The 20,970-nt window shown below is 37.8% G+C and overlaps 1 protein-coding gene across 1 annotated transcript in view; it reads right to left on the bottom strand.

Annotated features, from left to right (window-relative positions):
• Positions 1-20,970, bottom strand: part of LOC108570438 (titin) — a 76,032-nt gene that overhangs the window by 16,307 nt on the left and 38,755 nt on the right. Inside the window, exons 14-34 of the mRNA XM_017932298.1 lie at positions 20,432-20,554; positions 19,697-19,875; positions 17,589-17,836; positions 16,934-17,190; positions 16,317-16,508; positions 15,916-16,098; positions 14,486-15,094; positions 14,171-14,347; positions 13,919-14,102; positions 13,735-13,862; positions 13,203-13,652; positions 12,492-12,858; positions 11,940-12,385; positions 11,205-11,604; positions 10,586-10,888; positions 10,338-10,504; positions 9,489-9,779; positions 8,905-9,085; positions 8,072-8,286; positions 7,458-7,742; positions 5,181-5,355 (exon numbers count right to left, since the gene is read on the bottom strand). Coding sequence (XP_017787787.1) covers positions 5,181-5,355; positions 7,458-7,742; positions 8,072-8,286; positions 8,905-9,085; positions 9,489-9,779; positions 10,338-10,504; positions 10,586-10,888; positions 11,205-11,604; positions 11,940-12,385; positions 12,492-12,858; positions 13,203-13,652; positions 13,735-13,862; positions 13,919-14,102; positions 14,171-14,347; positions 14,486-15,094; positions 15,916-16,098; positions 16,317-16,508; positions 16,934-17,190; positions 17,589-17,836; positions 19,697-19,875; positions 20,432-20,554 — 5,560 coding nt within the window. The remainder of the gene's footprint in view (positions 1-5,180; positions 5,356-7,457; positions 7,743-8,071; positions 8,287-8,904; positions 9,086-9,488; positions 9,780-10,337; positions 10,505-10,585; positions 10,889-11,204; positions 11,605-11,939; positions 12,386-12,491; positions 12,859-13,202; positions 13,653-13,734; positions 13,863-13,918; positions 14,103-14,170; positions 14,348-14,485; positions 15,095-15,915; positions 16,099-16,316; positions 16,509-16,933; positions 17,191-17,588; positions 17,837-19,696; positions 19,876-20,431; positions 20,555-20,970) is intronic.

Here is a 20,970-nt window from a genome sequence, read left to right as displayed (position 1 = left end):
CGAGTTTCCCTGTTCCCTTGCGATCTTCGCACCTTTCTAAGCGTCGAAAGATAGAAGAAAGGTGTAATTGGCGAGTAAACAGGCGAAACTCTGTGGAATTTTTGTGAATTTTATGCTGGACGATAGCGAGGAAGAAAAAGTGTACAGCACCGTTGAAAAATTGCGTTTACTTGTTTTTGATGAAATTGGAATCTTTAGTAATTAAAAAATACACTGTGAGGTAATTTTTCTGGATAAAAAGAACACTCGTCATAAGTTTTACACGGAAATATAAAAATTTCCTGGGATTTTATCATTTATTTAAATTCGAATTGTTTTAAATTTAATAAAATATCATTTTAAAATATTAAAGTAAATTTCATAAAAATATTATTTCTATCTTTATTTCATACTCTATCTATATTAATCTTCTTACAGCACGTTTAAGTGATGAAATAGAAGAAAAGGTGATAAGAATTTAAGTTAGTGAGGAATTTTTTCGATTGCCCAATAAATTTGGCGAAGAACTATAATTTCTATCGATGTTAATCTTCGTACAGTGTATCCGAATGATAAAATAGAACGAAAGAGGACACGTGTGTTCTCGAACAGACTATTAAAATTTCTTGTAAAATCACGATTCGGATGGAACCGCATAAATCCAGGGTTTCGTAGTAATCGAAAGAAATTTGTACGCTGGCCAGGAACCAAAACGTTCTCCGCTCGAACCGAGAATTCACCCCGACGTATCTGGACCGCGAAATTCGGCTCGAGTTGTCCCGAATTTACGTACGAATCGCGAAACATCCGTCCAGATGTTGGTCCAGCGAAATCACTATGCATTCAATATTTACGCAGCAACGAGACTGTGGTTTCTTTTTTGTCCCTCTGAAGACACTGGTTACACGACTTCCGTGGTTTACGGTCCGTTGAAAGCTCGTAAAAAGCTAAGTTCGGATGTTATTTCGTGGGTATCGATGAACCGAAGAACCCTTCGAACCGCTAACAAAATATCTTGCCCGCAAACGGCGACAGAAATAGTATCGTTCACCTAGCACAGAGGAAAATCGACCACTGGGACGCAATTTATAATGTCGAACGTGGGATTTCGGGCGAACTTTTAGAGTTACAGTCATCTGTTTTGGGACAAACCTCGCTGAAACGTAGATTCGAATTTAACGTCGACGAAAATATGGATAGGGAGAAAAGAAAGTTTGAGGAAACGGTGAAACGAAATTATTCAGAATTGTGGAGAATTTCGGACGAAATTTGTCAGACCTGTGAAAATTGACAAGAATTGTATATAGCTTAACAAATACACTTTTAGTCAACTTCTGAGAAAGAGACAAGTGTGAAACAGAATTATTTAGAATTCTGAAAAATACAGAAAGAAATTTTCAAGCTTTCCCCGCAAAAATTGACAAAAATTGAATCTACTGTAACGAAGCACACTTTCGATCAACTTCTGAGAAAGAAACAAAGTGTGAAAAATACGAAACCAAGTTACTTAGAATTTTAGCAAATATTAAGAAATTTTCAGTTCAGCGAAAAATGACAAAAATTGAATCTACTGTAACAAAGCACACATTTAATCAACGTTTAAGTAAGAGACAAAGTGTGAAAAGTACGAAACCAAGTTACTTAGAATTTTAGCAAATATTAAGAAATTTTCAGTTCAGCGAAAAATGACAAAAATTGAATCTACTGTAACAAAGCACACATTTAATCAACGTTTAAGTAAGAGACAAAGTGTGAAAAGTACGAAACCAAGTTACTTAGAATTTTAGCAAATATTAAGAAATTTTCAGTTCAGCGAAAAATGACAAAAATTGAATCTACTGTAACAAAGCACACATTTAATCAACGTTTAAGTAAGAGACAAAGTGTGAAAAGTACGAAACCAAGTTATTTAGAATTTTAGCAAATATTAAGAAATTTTCAGTTCAGCGAAAAATGACAAAAATTGAATCTACTGTAACAAAGCACACATTAGAAAATTACTTAGAATTCTGAAAAATATTTAGAAATTTTCAGGTGTTACCTGTAAAAATTTACAAAAAGCGTATAATAAGAAACTACACTTTCAATCAACTCCTGAATAATTTAATTCCGTTGTTATCTGTCGAAGAAATTTATTTCCAACAAAACAGCTGTATCTCGTGCCACTTAACTTACAGACCACTTGAATAATCCGTCACAAACCATCTACTACGATCGATTAATCAGAACGCTTCAATTGAACAACGCAATAATAATACCACGTATAAACAAATCTAAATCTAGCGAAGAGAAAAAACGTAACACGTGAGATTGTGCACATATATATACCTATTCGAATCCTTGGATGAATCTGGTTACTCGAAAGTGTCGATCCTCGTGGTCCTCGCGTCGATTTATGGGTCAGTCGATGGCGGTTCGTGGTGGAATCGACGAGACGCGACACGGTAGGAGCGAGGCTCCCCGAAGAAGACGCGCTCGAATTCCCTGGGTTAGCGACTCTGGACTAGGCTACGTGCCGGGTATTCGTGCCGACAAAAATAACGTGCTTTCTGCGTGTGTGCACCGGCCGAAAGAGAGAAGGAGCGAGGGAGAATCAGCTCCTCCCGACACTGTGATACACGGAACAGAGGCCAGCGAGAACACGGAAATCGCGGAACTGACCTGTCCTCGGGAATGCTCCAACTCCGTTCGCCTATCGCTGTGATCGATTGCTCGATCTGATACTAAATTGGGGAGATTCCAGTTGAAGGGGGTTCGAGAGAAATCGACGAGTTTCGACTGAACGAGTTAGTGGAATCTTGGAATGGAATGGAAAATTAGGGAATTTGTCAAAGTTTAACCCTTTCGTGGTCGAATTTTTTTCTAAATTTATTTACTTAATGATCAATGGACTCACTCGAAGAGAGAATCAATGTTTAACCCTTTAGAATTATTTTTCTTAAGTATTTATTATTTACCTAATGATTATCTGGTTCGTAATGGATATTAATTATGGAAAGAAGGAGATTTCAGTTTCTGCCATTTCTGTCTCTTTTTAACACTTTCGAATTACTTTTCTTCAGAATTTATTATCTACCTAATGGACTGTAAATTGAGATTAATTTTTGGTCGACTACTCTAGTAAGACAATTGTCTTCCAATTGGTAACGAAGGGGTTAAAATTGGTATTTGCGATTTTTATAAGAATTTTTTCGTGGATAATAGAAGAGTTTTGATGATTCGGTGATTAGATCTGTCTGGTTGACGAGAACAAAGGGTTCGGAGGGAAAGTTCGACTTCGCATGCAAAATTAGACGAAATGCTTCGAGTATTTGACATTTGAATTTTAGAAGCCGTAGGTTCTTTGAAATGCTGAATCAGATTGAATCACAATGATGTTATTTTTAGACTTCAAACAGGACTTGCTGTGGTAGTTCGATGGTTATGTCGTTTCTAATTCTGTAACTTTGACTATTTAGATTCCGGGGATGACGTTCAATCTGCAAGTCTAACTTTCTCAATGTTAAGGCTGTAATTTGATCTAACTTTGTACGTTCAATTACTACTACCGTTTAATAATCAATAAAAAATGAAAGAATAATGTAGACAATTCAAAGATTCTCTTAAATTCAGGAGAAAGAATTTGAGACGAGTATCAACCATAATCTACAGACAAATATTAAAATAACGCTTTTTTTCTCAGATAAACTCGAATGAAATTACTTATTCGCCAGAAATTTTAATTCGCCAGCAATTCACTTATAGAAAGTAAGCTAGAAAATCAATAGCAAGGCGTACGATCGACGGTTCTGCGTAGATCGCAGAGCGGCATGGACAGGTACAGGTGGGCGTCGAAACGTCAGATTTAATTGCCGCGGCATGTGCACCGACCTAATATTAGTCGTGACTCAAAGTGACTTTTCGTCGGTGAAAGAAGAGAAAAGAGTTTGTTTAGTCGCCCCGGTTAAAAATAAGACCCTCCCTGCCATATTACAGTCAGGTTCGCGGTAATGGATCATGGGATATCGCCTACCCACGAATATTCCCGTCAAAAAGTCTCCTCCACGCCAAAACAAAAATCAATATTTATCGTTCCAGTCCGAAACTCGAGAAATATTCTCGAAAAATGAAAAAAAAATTTAACAGCGAAATAGAAAAAGATACAATTAAAGAATATAGAATGAAAATAAGAAACTAAATGAAATAAAACTAAAAAATAGAAATGAAACAAAATTCTTTCCACGTGGAAAGAGAAATGAGTTCAAAGGGGACTAAAAATGCGCGCGATCGCCGCTGCAACGCGACGACCAAAACCTCCGAGTACCGACAAGTGGGTGGTCGCGCAATTTTTCTCGCGAAAACCCAACGAGAACGAACGGTGTCGAATTTCAGAGTGAGCTCTCGTTGCTGTCGCAACATCTCTCTGTTGCACACGCGGTATCTCTCGATACCACTTTTTATCCGTTCCTCTCTATCTGTCGCAGTTTCTCACTCCTCCGTACGACCAAGTGTTCTTCTATGTCGAACGCCGCGCATCGGTTAGCTGGTGAATGAAGCTGCCATTCGACATGGATAAACGCGTATTAATAACTCGTGGCACCGCTGCCGGTTTCGACGATATTTTGGCAACGCGCGAACCAATTTGTTGCAACGCGGCTGGCAATAAAAATCGTTCGTTTCCGAGGGATTGACGCCGCCTAGAATTATCCGCGAAACGCGAGGCTACGATGCTCGTTAAAATCGTCTCGCGACGAAACATCAAGGTGACAGTTTTGTGGATTTTATGGAACGACGCAAGATGGAGGATCACTTGGGCGAAGAGGAGGATCGTTTGTCGCTGTCCACGTGAGGTAATTGAAGAATTATTGCTTGCTTATTCGAAAGTTTTTTTTAATTATTTTTCAAAAATTATTCTATTGCTCGGATACTCGTTAAACGAAATTATTTGCTAAAATAAAGAATACTCGAACGAATGATTGTATACATTTCATTTATTTAATATGTATTTTTTAGTTTGTAATTTTTTTACGACGAGTGATGTGAAAAGTGAAAATATGTTTCGCCGTAAAGTAAGTATCGACTCGATAAAACGGTAGGTACGTAATGGAATTTTCGATCAAGGTCTCGCAATATACGCAGTGTTCTTTTTTTATTGCCGATGAGAAACTTTAACGGTTTCGTGGGATTGTGAAATTGTTAGGATCAGATGGAAAATTACTTACCGATCTCTAAACGAGCACTGCAAATCGCTTTGCCAGCAGCGTTCTCCGCCACGCAGGAAATCGTACCGACATGCGTGCTTCCGGCCTCTGGAATCGTCAACACTTGTCGATCACCGCTGACCGACACCAAGAAATCCTTGCCATGAACGGGACGGTCGTTAAATAGCCATTGGATCTGGAAATTGTAAGTTTGACCAACTTAGCTAATTGTAGTTTATTTGCGCAATACTGAATATTCGTTTCACCGTGTGCTATTCGAAAACTTCAGTTCTTTGAAATATTATTTGTGCCTAAATTTAAAAAAGAATTAAACTTGATACACTAATATTAAAATTCACCAACTTAATTAAACGAAATAGTGTCAAAATGCACTAACTTAAATTTGCAAAGAAAATAGTGTCAAAATTCACCAACTTAAATTTGCAAAGAAAATAGTGTCAAAATTCACCAACTTAAATTTGCAAAGAAAATAGTGTCAAAATTCACCAACTTAAATTTGCAAAGAAAATAGTGTCAAAATTCACCAACTTAAATTTGCAAAGAAAATAGTGTCAAAATTCACTACCTTAAATTTGCAAAGAAAATAGTGTCAAAATTCACTAACTTGGTTAAAAAAAAAGACTGTTAAAATTCAGTAAGTTAATTTAAAAAGATAGTGTTAAAATTCACTAAGTTAGTTAAAAAAAAAAAAATACTTGTAATATTCACTAATTTAATTAAAAAAAAAAAAAAAAAAGAGTTGAGACGAATATTTGACGCGAATACGAAGAACCTGTACGCTCGATCTAATTTTTCGAACAGCGAAAGGAACTTGTTTCTGGAGCGCGTAACGCGTGCGCGGCTCTAGATCGGTTGCATCACAAAATTCTGAAATTCAAACTACTCGCACGATACTCGATCCACGAATGACACAGAAAATTCCATGAAACGCTTGTACTTCAACGAACAAACCAGTTTCTACAGTATCTCCACATGTATCTCCTCACAAAATTCTATCAACCGTTCGATATACCTAAATACACCAGATTTCCAACGATTTTACCACAAAATGTGTCTTTTTTTCCCCCCTTTTTTTTAAATATCCTTCATACTCGAATTTACGAATACAACTCGAGTATCCTTCGGTTACAACAGCCAAACTACGCGTGTAACAACGTAGGATCGATTATGTCACACGCAGATAGATCCGATCGAGCGGAAAGGGTTAAAGTTCACGAACGAAACGATATCGATACCTGGTCCCGCGGCGAGTGTCACTGAAAATCTCGCGGAGAACCTCGCGACGCGGCTGCATCCGCGAATTTCCACATCAGGTACATTGTTCCCGTTTAAATATAACCCGGAGGCACGAAATTACTCTTGGTCGGCCACCTCCTGACAGGCTGGCCAACTCTTCGCCCCATCTTTTACGCGTCCCTCGACACCTTCGAAAAACGTCTCAAGAACCGGCGCCACGATTCGAGACGCGTCTATTCGCGTGATTTCTCCTCATCGATCAGTTAGACCACGGACCGTTTCGCAAGATCTTTTAGACAGTCGATGCACTTATGTACGTTCCACGTGTTTCAACGGTTGTGACGCTTTTTCTATTTTTCGAGAAGGTTATCCGGAACGAGAAATAGTCCTCCGGGGAAAATTTGACTTTAACGATGTAATGTTTCCGTAGAGTTTCGAAAACTGTTTGAATTACTTCGGAGATTATTTCAGGTGCGATCTGTTTTTATAGGAATTTTTAATTTGCAATTTTTGTTTTCGCAGGGATTTTAGTTGAGGTTGAATATTTCATTCAACAATGCTCGATTGTTCCCTCTGCTGTAGAATTTAGGTTCGTCGCCACGCTGTCTGTTTTTCGAGCATTGTATCTCGGGGACGTTTAACGCGTTCACTGCCACCGACGCAGCGTCTGCGGTCCAGAATGCGTTTTCCAACGTGCTAGCGATTTTCCGGTGGCAGCGAACGTGTTAAGAAGAGATACGCAACTCTGGCGGAAATGGTCTTCAAATAAAGAGTGCGTAGGTGTACAAATTAATTCGGTGACCTTTCTTAAAAAATTCGAGAGTTACCCGATAAATGGAAGAGAATCGTCAAAAGTAGTAGAAATTACTGTGAAACTTAAAATTGTGTTTTTCTTCCTTATAAATAAACATAGAAATTTCTGAAAAAATGTGTCGAATTAATTTGTACACCTAATAACGTAAAAGTAGCTCCATAAAAATGGCTTTGAACGATTAAAATCTTACTAATACTTGAATAAAAAATTAATAAAATTCAGCTTACTTTTGGAGCTGGTTTTCCAACCACAATGCACTCAAACTTCGTCGAAACACCCTCCATCGCTCTTCTGTCCTCGAATTTCTCTTTGAACGTTGGAGCGATCAATTTCTCCTCCATCTGCACGAATTCCTCCTTCCTCCTGAAGTCGCCCAAGGATCTCACGACCAATCGAGCGAAAGCTTTCGCTTCGCCGTGTGCATTGAACGCCTTGACCACGTAATTCCCCTTATCCTCAGGAATCGTCGAGGAAATCCTGAGAATACTCGTTCCATCTTCCTTTCGCTGGATCTGAGTCACATAAATCACACATTTCACCTGTCTCATCTGATTAGTAAGAGTCGATCTAACGCTTGAACACTGTTGCAAGAAGAATTTTCAAGAGACTAAACGAAACGATATACGCGAGAGTGAGAAGAAAAGGTTTGTTTAAAGGCTGCCTGTTTACGTGCGTGTCTTACGTGCTCTTTTCTGCTGCACGGGCAACACTCTTTGAAAATAAATTGCACCGAACGGTTGAATTTCGAATGGTCTCTCCCGTAGTTGTTTCAGATGTTCGAGTAACCAGGAGTGTATTTGTTCAAGCAGACTCGTCGAATTTTCTTTCGGCAAACACTCACCAGGACACGTTCGTTTTCAGTGATCTCGCCGCTGTCGGAGAACCACCTCAGTTCCGGTTTAGGCTCGCCGACTACCGCACACTCGAAAATGGCGGTCTCGCCTTCGGCCACCAGAGAGTCGGTCGGAAGTTTGACGAATTTCGGCGGTGAAACAGTGGTGAACAGTTCCTCGACTTCCGTTCGCGTTTTGCTCTGTTCGTCCGGAAGGGTAACCGCTGAATCAGGAATATTTTATTGTTATTATCGTCGTTATTTTTAACAGTGACTTTTTTAGGTTCAGTGTCGCTCCACGATGGATCTCAAAATATTAAAAAAAAAAGTTATTATAGAATTGTAAGATTTTTCCCTTGTTTGGGTAAAAAATAATAAATTTCTAATAAAACACCGAGGAAACATTTTGTGGAGAGTCTTTTTTGTATGACTCCATATTTCCCTAATGGCGCCGTAGATTATTACACAGATGAGATAGTTTATTGAATTTTAGGTAAAATTGAAATCTCTTAAAAATAAAAATTAGAGAGTTTGAGGATTGAATATTCAAATTTTATTGACAGTCGTTCTTGTCACTCCATATCTCCCTAATGATACCGTAGATCATTATAGAGATGATAATTTATCGAATATGAGGAGTTTCAGGATTGGATATCTGCTTTGAAAGATATTTGTATACGCTTGAATTCATATGAACGATCAGAACATGGTCAAAATATGAGAGGAGATGAAACGATAATTTTATCCTAGATTGAAGTCTATAAAAATTCCGTCTTAATGAATTATTCATTTTTCCATGGTACAAACATAGAATATTTGTCGAACGAGACAGTTTTACTTACGTGTCACTGTTAACGTGCACTGACTAGACGCTTCGCCGCCAGAATTAATGGCGACTACTTTGTACACACCGGCGTCGTCTAGGAAAGCCTCGTAAATGACCAAGGAACATTTGTCACCCTGGAACAACAGCTGAAAGTCGGCCGATTCCTTCACGGGCTGATCATCGTGATACCAAATCACCTGCAAAGACCGCCACTTGGAAAATTGTTATTTTCAGCAAATAATTCGATACATAATAAATTACAGCTAATACAAAATTGTTTTACTTCAACTAATCCTAACTATCCCTCGATAACTCTTTCAAAATCATTAAAGAACATCTCACCAATAGACTGCGGATGTTTATAACGCATGAAAATATACAAAATGCACGAGAGTAACTCTGGAATCTCTTAATAGTCCATTATTACTCTCACATGTTTGCATATTTTCGCGTGTCGTAATTCAACAAACATTCACAATCGACTAAAATATGGCTCGAGTACGCCTGACTATTGTAATCGTCTGAAATCATCGTCAACAAAAGTCTCTATCAACGCAAGTTCCTAAGGCATTGTAAAAATTCCTCCGGAATCTCTGAAACACTCACTTCCGGTTCTGGTTGACCAACGATCACGCAGTCCAGTCGAACAGAACGGCCCTCCTGGACCTTGAGGTCCTTGAGCGGCATCTGAATCTTGGGGACCACGGGTTCCATGTCGCTGCAAACGAATTCAGAGTCGCTGGTCTCGTGTGGAAGTCGTCCTTTCACCGATACGTTGCAGGACACGGTGGCTTCGCCAGCGTTGTTCTTAGCGACGACGGTGTAACATCCAGCATCCTTCGCGTACGCCTCGGAGATGATCAGGCTGGTTCGACCGGCGTCCGTTTGTATCTGAAACGACGAATCCCGACAGGCTGAGAGAGCGGTCGATTTCAATTTTTCCTTTTCACCGGCGGCCACGTTGCTTTATTTCGAATTCGGCGCGTGCACGCGCCGCTAAAAATACCGCGGAACGGTCGCCTCGCCTCGAAGGGGAGATCGTGGAAGCGAGAAGCAACGAGGAAATGCCGTTTTCGATCAAAATCGCATTGTTACGTTGCTGTCGTTATTAGAAAGACTATCGTATTCGAGTCGATTTGTTTCCTATGTCTTTAGACGATTTTTTAGTGAGAAATGCATGGGGTTTCGTTGAAAGGAAGATGTAAGTGGAGATTTTGACGAAAGAATTTCTTTTCTGGTAAGTCCTATTTTTTAGAGTAAAAGACATGATAAAAATAAGTTTGATATTCTATAAATTTTCAAATATAATTTTCTCCAGTAGCAGATCGTTTTATTTCACAATTTCTATTTTAATTTTGTTAATTTAATTTTTATATTAGCTTCGTTTTAATTTTATTCTTAAAAACAAAATTTGAAGGTATTACGAGCTTGTAGGAAATTCAGTCTTACTTTCAGATTCATAGTTTCTTCGATCGTTCTTCCATCGTGGTACCAAGTCAACGTTGGCATTGGATTGCCTCTTACTTCGCATTCGAGTTTCACTCTTTGTCCCGCTCTGCCCATAGCGTTCGACAGAGGTGTAACGAAGTATGGTTTCTCCGAAGGGAATTCTAAAGCTGGAAATATTAAACATACAAAATTAATCTCTAATTTATTACCAATAAATTTATCAATATGGAAGGGAATGATTTTCTAACGTTCAACGTGAAGAGTAGCAGAAGTGGACGCCTGGCCCAAACGATTTGTAGCTTTGCAAGTATAAGTGGCCTTATCTTCCACGAATATTTCTTCGAATTTTAAAACAGCCTCGCCATTGTTGTAGGTGATAATGTAATCCGGAGAATTATCTATGTTTACGTCGTTCTTAAACCATTGGACAGTTGGCAGAGGATTCCCTTCGACGACGCAGTCCATTTTGTAGGAAGAGCCTTCCATCGCCACGGATGGCACCAATTCTTTCACGAATACTGGTGCACTTGGTTGCTCTTCCGGTGCTGTTTCTGGTAATTTTGTAGAAATTTTGTGTCGATAATTTTGTGGAATATTAAAATTTGCAAAATTGAAGGTAGCCATTTTAACATTAGATTTTGTTCTTAATTTCTTCCTTCTCTTTTCGTTGTTCATAACATTCATTTACAAACCTTCTAACATTTATTTTCTATAATTTATAAACTTTGCAATATTTATTTTCTAAAGTTTATAAATTTTCTAATATTTATCCTCCAATAATCATAAACTATATAATATATATTTCAACCTTCCCTTACTCTAACCAGTAATCAAGCAACAACTAATTTTCCAAAATGGCGAAATTACCTTTAACAGTCAAAGCCGCAGACGTTTCAGCCGATCCAGCGATATTAAAAGCTCTGCAGGTGTATTTCGCCGAGTCTTCGGCAAAAGTCTCTTCGATCGTTAAAGTACAAACTCCCTGAACATAAGTAGTCAAATAGTCAGGATTATTCAAAATAGAAATTCCATCTTTGTACCAGACGATTTCTGGCAACGGATAACCAACGAGATTGCACTGAAACGTGAATCTCTCCCCTTCTTGCACGGTAGCATCGTTGAGAGGAACGATAAATTCTGGAGCCAACGGAGGAATATCTTCCTTATGCACTTTTTCGAACGTCTTCTCCTGTGTCTCTTCGACAACCACTTTCTTCGGTGGACTCGGTTCACGTTGGACCACTGGAACACTTTTCTCGATCTCCGTCTGTAATTCAGCAACACAAACAAAACAGCATTTTAGATCGATCATGTTGGACGAATGTTGGTACGAACACTTAATCGGATATCTCGAGTGTCTAAAATGAAAATATTCCTGGATTATTTTTGCTGCGGTCAATCTTCGACCGAAAAGGAAACACGACTCGTCTCAATTACTCTGACTCGTGTATCTTGTATAATATCGTGTAATAAATCGACAATGTGCCTTGTTCTCGTTCTATCCTTCTTGGAAAAGCAGTAAATATCTGCGTTTGCACTTGAAAAATTTGATCGATGATCTAAGCGTTTAATTCGATAGAAAGATGAAACGTTTAGGCGTACCTTTTGCAGAATGTGGATTTCTTTAGTCGTGACGGCGGAAGTGACTGTCTCTTCGACGAAGCTTTTATCGGTGCTTTCGATCTTCTCCGTTTGTGCCGAGACCGAGAACGACGGAGGAGCAGAAACTTTCTGAGTTTCTCTTTCTAGCTGAATTTTCTTCGCTTCTGTCGCTGCTTTCTCCAACGTTTCAGCTGCCAATTTTTCAGCGACTTTCCGCGCGTTCTCCGCTTCCTGTCTGGCTGCCTCCGCGGCTGCCATTTCCACTTTGGCCGCTTGTAATTTCTCGTCTGCTTCCTGTTTCTCGATTCGCAATTTCTCCTGCAGATCTTCGGCGTTCTTGAGATTCTGAGCCAACGTACGGATCTCGGATGAAACGACCACGAAGGAGTCTAACATTTGACGATTCTCGAGTATGACTTCGTTGAATTGTGGTAATCTCTCTGTGCCTGGTGTAAAATCAATTGTTACATTGTTATTAAAATATTTGAATAATTTTCTAATTTCAGAATTTATTGATAGGTTTGAGTTGTTCAAAAGTTTGGTATCACCTACCAAAAACAATCGTCGATAACTCTTTCAATTTCTCGATTCTTCTTTCTTGTATCTCTTCGCCTGGTTTCAGATAACTCTCAATTTCTTGCAGCAAATCCATGGTGTCTTTTGGAGCCTTCACCGTGGTTGCTTTTCTCGCTATCACCACTAATAATTTACTACCTTCTCTGTTCCATTCTTTAGCTTCCTCCAGCAGCATGAAATATTCTATGCTCAGACTCATACGTTTCTTCGTCTCTTCGATTCTCTTCTTCAGGCTTCTCCATCTCTCTCTCAACGAAGAGATGTCATTTACGATTTGAGGCGTTAAAACGGTGATCGATTCTTCTGTAGTTTTTACGAAAGTCTCCATTCTTTCTTCCAAAATCTGTGAATAAAAAATTCTAAACTTGTGTTGTACTATTTACTTTTCTTTTATTACTGTACTGTTTAATTTATCTATTTATTCATATTATTTATATATATATATATCGAATGAAAAACCGGAATGAACTTTTAAATTTTAGTTGCCTGAACAGAAATTTGTATAATTTATTTAAATATTACTTTCCTTTTTATTTCACGTTGATTTATTGAAAAATTTATATTTTACTCACCAAATCTATACGTTATCCTACATTAAGCATGAACAAGCAAAGAATTTTACACAGATTTAGTGTCAAACGACGAAGGTCCGACAGAAAAAGTATTTATCTGAATTCCAGTCCTTACCGTCACCGTTTTCTCAAATTGCACGAACGAAGCAGCAGTGGCTTTGGCTGTCTGAAGATTCTCACCAATCCTTGCGTCCACATTCTTCAGGTGTTCGTTCAAATCGCGTAATTCACCGTCGATCCTTTCTAAATCCTCGGCGAAAGTACAGGTTCGTCGATACTCTTCGACTTTGGTGGTCGTCTGAGACCAAAACACCTCAAAATCGGTCGACAGAGATTCCACAGCGCGTTGCAATTTCTCGATATCTTGAACACCAGCTTCCGGTGGCTCCTGTTGCCTGATCCTAGCAATCGCATCCTGCGTCTTCAATCTTATTTGACTCAATCGATCAGAGATCGACCATCTCATCGCGTCCAATTCACTGAAAGCAGCTTCCACTTCGAATAATTTTTTCAAGGACGTTACACGCTCCACTTGAATCTTTAACTGTTCGACTTTATGCTCAACCTTGAAGAGAAACATAAATTAATTTAAAAGATTAATAAATCGATGAAAATTGAGGAAAGATAACGTTAATGTGACACTTTACCTCTTCGATGCTCTGGAAAATAGAAATCAACGATTCGAGAAGAATCTCGTAATCTCTGGCAGTCGAACGAAGATTCTCGTGCATCTGATGCAGTCTGTTCAGGATTTCTTCGTCAATTTGTACTTCACCTGATTGGTAACAATTTTTATAATATTCTCTCTAATCTTTATAATCGATGGATTACCTTTCTGAGCAAGAGTATTGATCCCCTTAATTCTTGAATCCAACTCGGTGACAGCTTTGTTCAATTCCGGCAGAATACGATGTTTCGAGCCGCTTAGATCTTGAAGAATACTTGCTGTTTGATTCGATTGAGAGGTGATCACTGGATATAATTGTTCGCTGAACTTGGAGACCCATTCCATCGTCTAAATAAACGAACAAATATACAAATCTTGTTTTACAAATGGAGAAAACGTTTGAACGAAGCACTCACTCTTGTGCTTTCTTCAATTTTTCGCTCATGCTCGATTCGTCTCTCCCTCAAAATCTCGATGGTCGTTCGCCATTTTTCCCATGACTCTGTTACAGTCAACTGTTTGTTAGCGAATTTTTCCAACAGCGTTTGCACGCATATGCAAGCTCTAGGTACGTCTAGATAAGGATCGTCGATCTAAAAATTAATTCGTTAATATTTCACATATGTTCAACCAACAAAATAACAACGGACATGTAATTCGTTATTTTTTCGAGAGGATAATTAAGATATTTTATCGAGCAAAAATTGTCAAGTTAAGAATTGAGTTTGCACCTTTACAGCACTGTCCAAAAATGATTTTCCAGTGCCAGTCAATTTCACGTAAAGAGGCTGAAGGTCCTTCCAACGTCTTCCAAGCTCCTCCACTTTCTTCTCGTCCAAAACGTCGCTGTATCTCATCAACTCACACTCGATCGACTCGATCTCCCTGGTCAATTGCTCAACGACCACGTGAAAGTCGAAATAACGCGATCCAAGATCGATTCTATTCGACACAAGTTCCTTCGTCCTCGTCCAAGAATTTTTCAACTCTTCAACTTTCGACTGCAACACCAATTTTTGGGCTTGTTCGAGGCGTTCTCTGATAGGAAGAATTTCGAATTCCAAGTGTTCCACTTCGTCGTTCCTTTGTCCGAGATCATTCCACAATTGACGATGAAGACGACAGAAATCCTCCGCCATTGGAACGTCGCTGCCCATGTCCTGATGACCCTGAAGAAACGCTTCCGGTATGCTCATCATCCACTTTCTCAGCTCGTCGTGCTTGTCCAGGAACGTGTTTATGATCCTCGATATCTCGAGGTTCTCCGTCTCGTGAGCCGTGCAACGCTCCATTAATCGAATCTTCCTTTTTTCTAATTCCTCCACCGTTCGTTTTACACCCTGAGCAAGCGAAGCAAAGAAACTTGAACTATTTAACAAATTTTCGGTATTACCGAAGATCAATTTTTGACGATCAGAAATTCCGAAATTATCGAAGATCAATTTTTCGGGATTAGGAATTCTAGTATTATTGAAAATAAATTTTCGGAGGATTGGAAATCGCAATATTATTACAGATGATTTGAAATTTCAGTATTGTTCGAAATAAATTTTTCAGATCAGAAACTTCAGTATTATTGAAAATAAATTTTTGGGGATCAGAAATTCCGATATTATTGCAGATAAATTTCTGAGGATCAGATTAATGATTAATTTAGAAAACTGAATTTTAAAGTACTGTTGAAGGCTACAAGAGAATGAAAATGATTCAAAATAAAGCATACCAACGAGTATATCACAACTAAACTTCAATTTCAGGGATTAGAAAATTTTACTTTATCAAAAAAAAAAAAAAGTATCAAAGCTGGATTTTAAAATCATTTCGGAGGCTGCAATCAAACAGAAATCATTCGTAATGAAGTTTCAATTTCAAGGATCACAAATTTTAATAATTCTTTACTTATACTTGATGAAATTTTAAAATAATTTCGGAGGCTGCAGTCGAACAGAAATCATTCACAACGAAGCTTCGATTTCAAAAACGAAAAATTTTAACAATACCTATATCAACACTTTATCGAAACCAGTATTGAAGCTGTATTATCAAATAACATCGAACGCCAGAAGCGAGTGAAAATCGTTCACGAAAAAAAAGTTCCATTGACCGTGTACGCCAACGAGCGTGTCGCGATTAAGTGTCACAATTAATCTCTCGATCTAACCTCAGCCCCGGGCGCTCCTCTTCCTATGCCATCCAGAACGGCGTATCCTTCCGCCAAAGGCTTCGAGGCGACGTCTTCAATGGTGGCGGCCGTCTGTGCATGGAAACGAGCTAATCTTGCCGAATACGGCGGATGCTCCGTAGTAACCAGCTGAATCTCCAGCTGATCTAACTTTGTAATTGCCTTCGAAACAAAGATCGCACGTTCAACATCCTTGTAATATGTCGAAGCACGTAAATTTACATTTCGTTCGTATTTATCGCGTTTAAATAGTAGCGCGGATAAATCTTGAAATAACAGTATACAGCGGAAAATGTGCGTCTTCTTTTCTTTCTCTTTTGTAAATAAATTGGATAATGAACGAATGTCACGGATGACGAATGTAGGAGGTCAATGCTCACCGATCTGGCCGAATGAAAAAAGGCCACTGCTTTATTCAACAATGATTCATAGTGATCCAAATCGTTGACATAATCAGCCGCGGCGCCGAGGATCAAGTAAGCTTGCTCGGTCGCCTGTTCACCGGCAAAGTGTCCCGATGACACTAATCGTTCGGTCGACTTCGTGATCTTGATTGATCTATCTTGGAATTCCTGCATATTTTATAGATAGACTCTGTACATTTTGTGTTTTTTATATTTGCGTTAATGAAAAACGAGGAACACGTGTATTGTATTGTATAATACAAGGTCTCTCTTGAAATAACTGAAGAATTATACGACGATGTTCATAATAGATTGAACCGTTGAATCATTTTGCTAATAATTTCATAATTCATTCATTCTCGAAGTCATACAAATTAATTCTACATTTAAGAATGAAAAATTGTGGAATAATTTTCAGAAAACTGTCGAATAATTTCATAATTAATTTATATTTGAAGTCACAGAAAAGAATTCTAGATTTATGTGAAACAGCTGTCGAATAATTTTGCTGATAATTTTACAATTAATTTATTTTCCAAGTCATACAAAAGAATGCTATGTTTATGGTGAAATAATGCGACAGTTGGTCCTACCTTCGCTTCGGCCTGCAATTTTCTCACTTCGAACAGGAGTAATTCCGCGCTCGATGCGGAATCTCCTAGCTGATCGCAGCTGACCGACAGAGCAGCAATTCTATCGTTCAAGATCTCCTCGAGATCGCGTAGATCGGTCGCTAACAGAGCTAGAGCCAAACATTGTTCCAATTGCGTCTTTCTGCTACGAAATGACGCTTCGATCAGCCTCCTCCTGTCGTGAAGTTCTTCCAACCATTTGTCAACTTTCAGCACGGCTGTAAGAAATACCCCAAAAAACACGTCCATTCAAATTTTACTCATCTCATACATCTGATAAGAAATTTTCGCCGATGCTCTTTATCGCAAACAGTAAAAGAATGAATCAATTGAAAATTTTCGATAATAAAATTAGAAATTTTTCTACATTTTTCAATGTTTCTTGTTCTAAAAGTAAAGTGAAATTTTAAATATAAGAGAAAAACGAAGTTTCATCGCTGTGTGGAATTTCATTTAATCACAAGGCCACGTTATCTGCCTGACATACCGAAAGGGAGCGAAAGGAGCACATCAGTTATGTCATCGATTAAAAGCGAAAGGCAACTGGCGAAGAAAACAACGACATTGGATATAATTAACCGTTTTTCCAACGGAAACATTAATTACACCCGCTCACCGTGATCAGCTTCGAGCTTGATTTTGTCCGGTCTCGAATCCAAGGTGCCTTCGTTCGCGATTTCTTTCAAACGGTCCAATAGGTTCTTTCCTTCTTGCAACGCTCCCATCAAGGACTCTAGCATATTCTTTCGAAGATCGTGGATCTTCGACAGGAAGTTCTTCACCGCCTCGATCTCGATTGGTAGCAACGTGTCGTTGCAAGCCATTTCGAGGGCTCTCATGCTTTCTCGACACTCCTCCGCTCGACTAGAGAACGTTAAAAGTATCCTTATCTGTTTAAGTACACTTTTTTAGTTCAGTAAAATGTCATATATGGTCGCTTCAGTGGTAAAAGTGTGAAACTAAGAAAAGTCGATTTTTCAAGAAAATTAATTCAGTAAAATGAATTTAGTCAAATTGTTCAGTGAAAGTCTTGATTCAGCAAAATTTTTCAGTGAAACTCTTAATTTAGTAAAATATTTCAGCGAAAGACATAATTTAGTAAAATTTTCCAGTGAAAGTCTTAATTTTAGTAAAATTCTTCGGTAAAAATCTTAATTTTTCTAAATTTTGTTAATTAACGTGAAATCACCTTTGCATTAATTTTACTCATCGACCATGGAATTTATACTATTATTATTGCTACACTTGCACAATTTCACCACGTATTAATTTAGATTAAATCTTAGAGAAAATTAGGTATTTAACTCGAATTCTGAAAAAATTGAAACGACGATATTTAATGAGTGATTTATGCCATTATAGTATTACCTATTTAGGTGACATTTCACGTAAAAATAATACCAATTTAGATGATATTCAACACGACACACGAGACACCTCGTATTCAGTAATAGCAAACGTTGAGGTCAGATCACGAGATTATGTCTACATTACACCATACGAACGTTACAATTGAGGCTAAACGCCATAAGGAAGCTGGAACTTCGAATATGGCCAGAAAGCAGGCAAATACCACTCGGGGAAAACAGGACTCTTAATTGTAGCTGGAAAAAAATTCTGAACGTCGAAACTGAACGCAATAAGGAAATCGTGAACGTCGTACATGGGCAAACTGAGGCAAGAAAAAATTTGCCTGCGGCTAAATTTACTGCCTAATCGCGTAGATTCTCATTAGTGTAAGCTAACAAGCATTTTTTTTTTTAACCAAACTGACTTTCTTCTGAAAGAAAAAAAAAATTATTGATTTCTAAAAGAAACACTTGTATTCTAAAAAACTATACAAAGTGTGAGTAAATCTGTTAATAATAATTAAAGAATGAAACTTACTAATTATCTAGTTTACTAAGTTTCAAAGTTTACTAAGTCTAGTTTACTAAGTTTCAAAGTTTACTAAGTTTCAAAGTTTACTAAGTTTCAAAGTTTACCAAGTCCAGTTTGCTAAGATTAAAAGTTTACTAAGTCTAATTTACTAAGATTCAAAGTTTACTAAATCTAATTTACTAAGTTTCAAAGTTTACTAATTATCTAGTTTACTAAGTTTCAAAGTTTACTAAGTTTTAAAGTTTACTAAGTCTAATTTACTAAGTTTCAAAGTTTACCAAGTTTCAAAGTTTACCAAGTCCAGTTTGCTAAGATTAAAAGTTTATTAAGTCTAATTTACTAAGATTCAAAGTTTACCAAGTCCAGTTTACTAAGATTACTAAGTTTCAAAGTTTACTAATTATCTAGTTTACTAAGTTTCAAAGTTTACTAATTATCTAGTTTACTAAGTTTCAAAGTTTACTAATTATCTAGTTTACTAAGTTTCAAAGTTTACTAATTATCTAATTTACTAAGTTTCAAAGTTTACTAATTATCTAGTTTACTAAGTTTCAAAGTTTACTAAGTTTGAAAGTTTACTAAGTCTAATTTACTAAGATTCAAAGTTTACTAAGATTAAAAGTTTACTCAGTCTAATTCACTATGTTTCAAAATTTACTAAGCCTAATTACCCAATTATTTAATAAACGTATTTTCGCACCTTTTCCTTTTGCGTTAGTTAATAAAAATTCATTCAGTATTAACAACTAAACGAATAAAAAAGTTTTGTAGCATAGTACGAGTGAATTTGGTGGAAGTGTATGTGTGTGAATTTATTTTCATTGATTACGTAGATTCACGTACCATTGGAACAGCACATTGCAGTCGAGGATCTGTTTTCGACGTTCCAGAAGCTCGTTCACGTCGCGCCATGCTTGGCCCAACGTTTCCGCCATAGCGGCATACACTTCCGCTCTTGGCCTCTGGTTCGAAATCAACTGATCAGCCTGCCGGAGCAACTCCTCCACGGGGCTCTGTTTGCTCTTGCGTTGAAAATTCAAAGGAAATAATTATGTACACTTTCAATTACACCTTCCTGCGTCCAATCTGATTCGACTGATCACGTATCTAGCGAATTTTGCTTTAGGATTTAACGCGGGCGAAATTTCACATTCGCCTGTGTAAAAATAAAATACTTCAGAGAAAATATTCACACTTGAACCTCTTTTTGAAAAGAGTACTAAAAGGAACTGAGTGGATCGAACGAGCTCTCAAATAATATAAATACTTTTGCAAATAACATGCTAGTTATTTGAAAAAGAAATAAGAAGAAAATTCTGCGGAGAATCTTGAGAAATTTATATTAAATCGTTCTCCATAATTTTTATGATTTTTGATTATAGAAAACTCAAGGAAGAGTAAAAAAGTTTCAAAGTTCGAAATTTCAGTTTTCTTCAGAAAATAATTTGTGTAAGCTGACAGTAATTCTTTTGTACCAGAAAATTATTTTCTTTTATATTGAAATTGAATTAAAATTACACGATAACTCGAAATTTCAAGAAAAATGGGTTGATGACTGATCAAATCAATTTAATGTACCTGCAATCGAAGCAGAACTTCGTCGTGTGCGCTCGAGAGCTCGGTGGCCTCCTCCACCGTGGCACCGAGCTTCGTTAATTCTGGTTGGACCTCCAGAACCTTCAGCCTCAGCCATTCTCCGCTCTAAATGAGGGGCAAACAGAACGAAAAAGAGCAGAAAGTTCATTAGCGCGTTTCGATAATAAGGAACAAACGGAGGGTCTGTAGTACTCGCGATAATATTTACTAGCAATTTTCTATCGTAAAGCTCGTAAAAGGCAACGATCATACCCCGAGATGCGCAATACTAAACGAGTCGTCATTACCATTTTAGGAAATCTCATACAAGATCATCTGGAAACGGGCTAGCCATCGCAGATCGAATCGGAAAATGGGGACGAGAGTGAGTACTTTATTCACTTCTAAAATGACCTCGTTCGAACGTTACAGAACCTGAATAAGCAACAATTTCTTTTTTACCTACTTAAAAGATAATTGAAGAGGGGAAAAAAATGAAAGAGGATAAAAGTGCACTCTCGTATCCTTCGTAATCTTTTTCC

Source organism: Habropoda laboriosa, unplaced genomic scaffold (genome assembly GCF_001263275.1).
Source record: "Habropoda laboriosa isolate 0110345459 unplaced genomic scaffold, ASM126327v1 scaffold84, whole genome shotgun sequence".
Classification (NCBI taxonomy): Eukaryota; Metazoa; Arthropoda; class Insecta; order Hymenoptera; family Apidae; genus Habropoda; species Habropoda laboriosa.
Note: the sequence above shows the minus strand (reverse complement) of the source record. Positions and strands in the feature narration are given on the sequence as shown.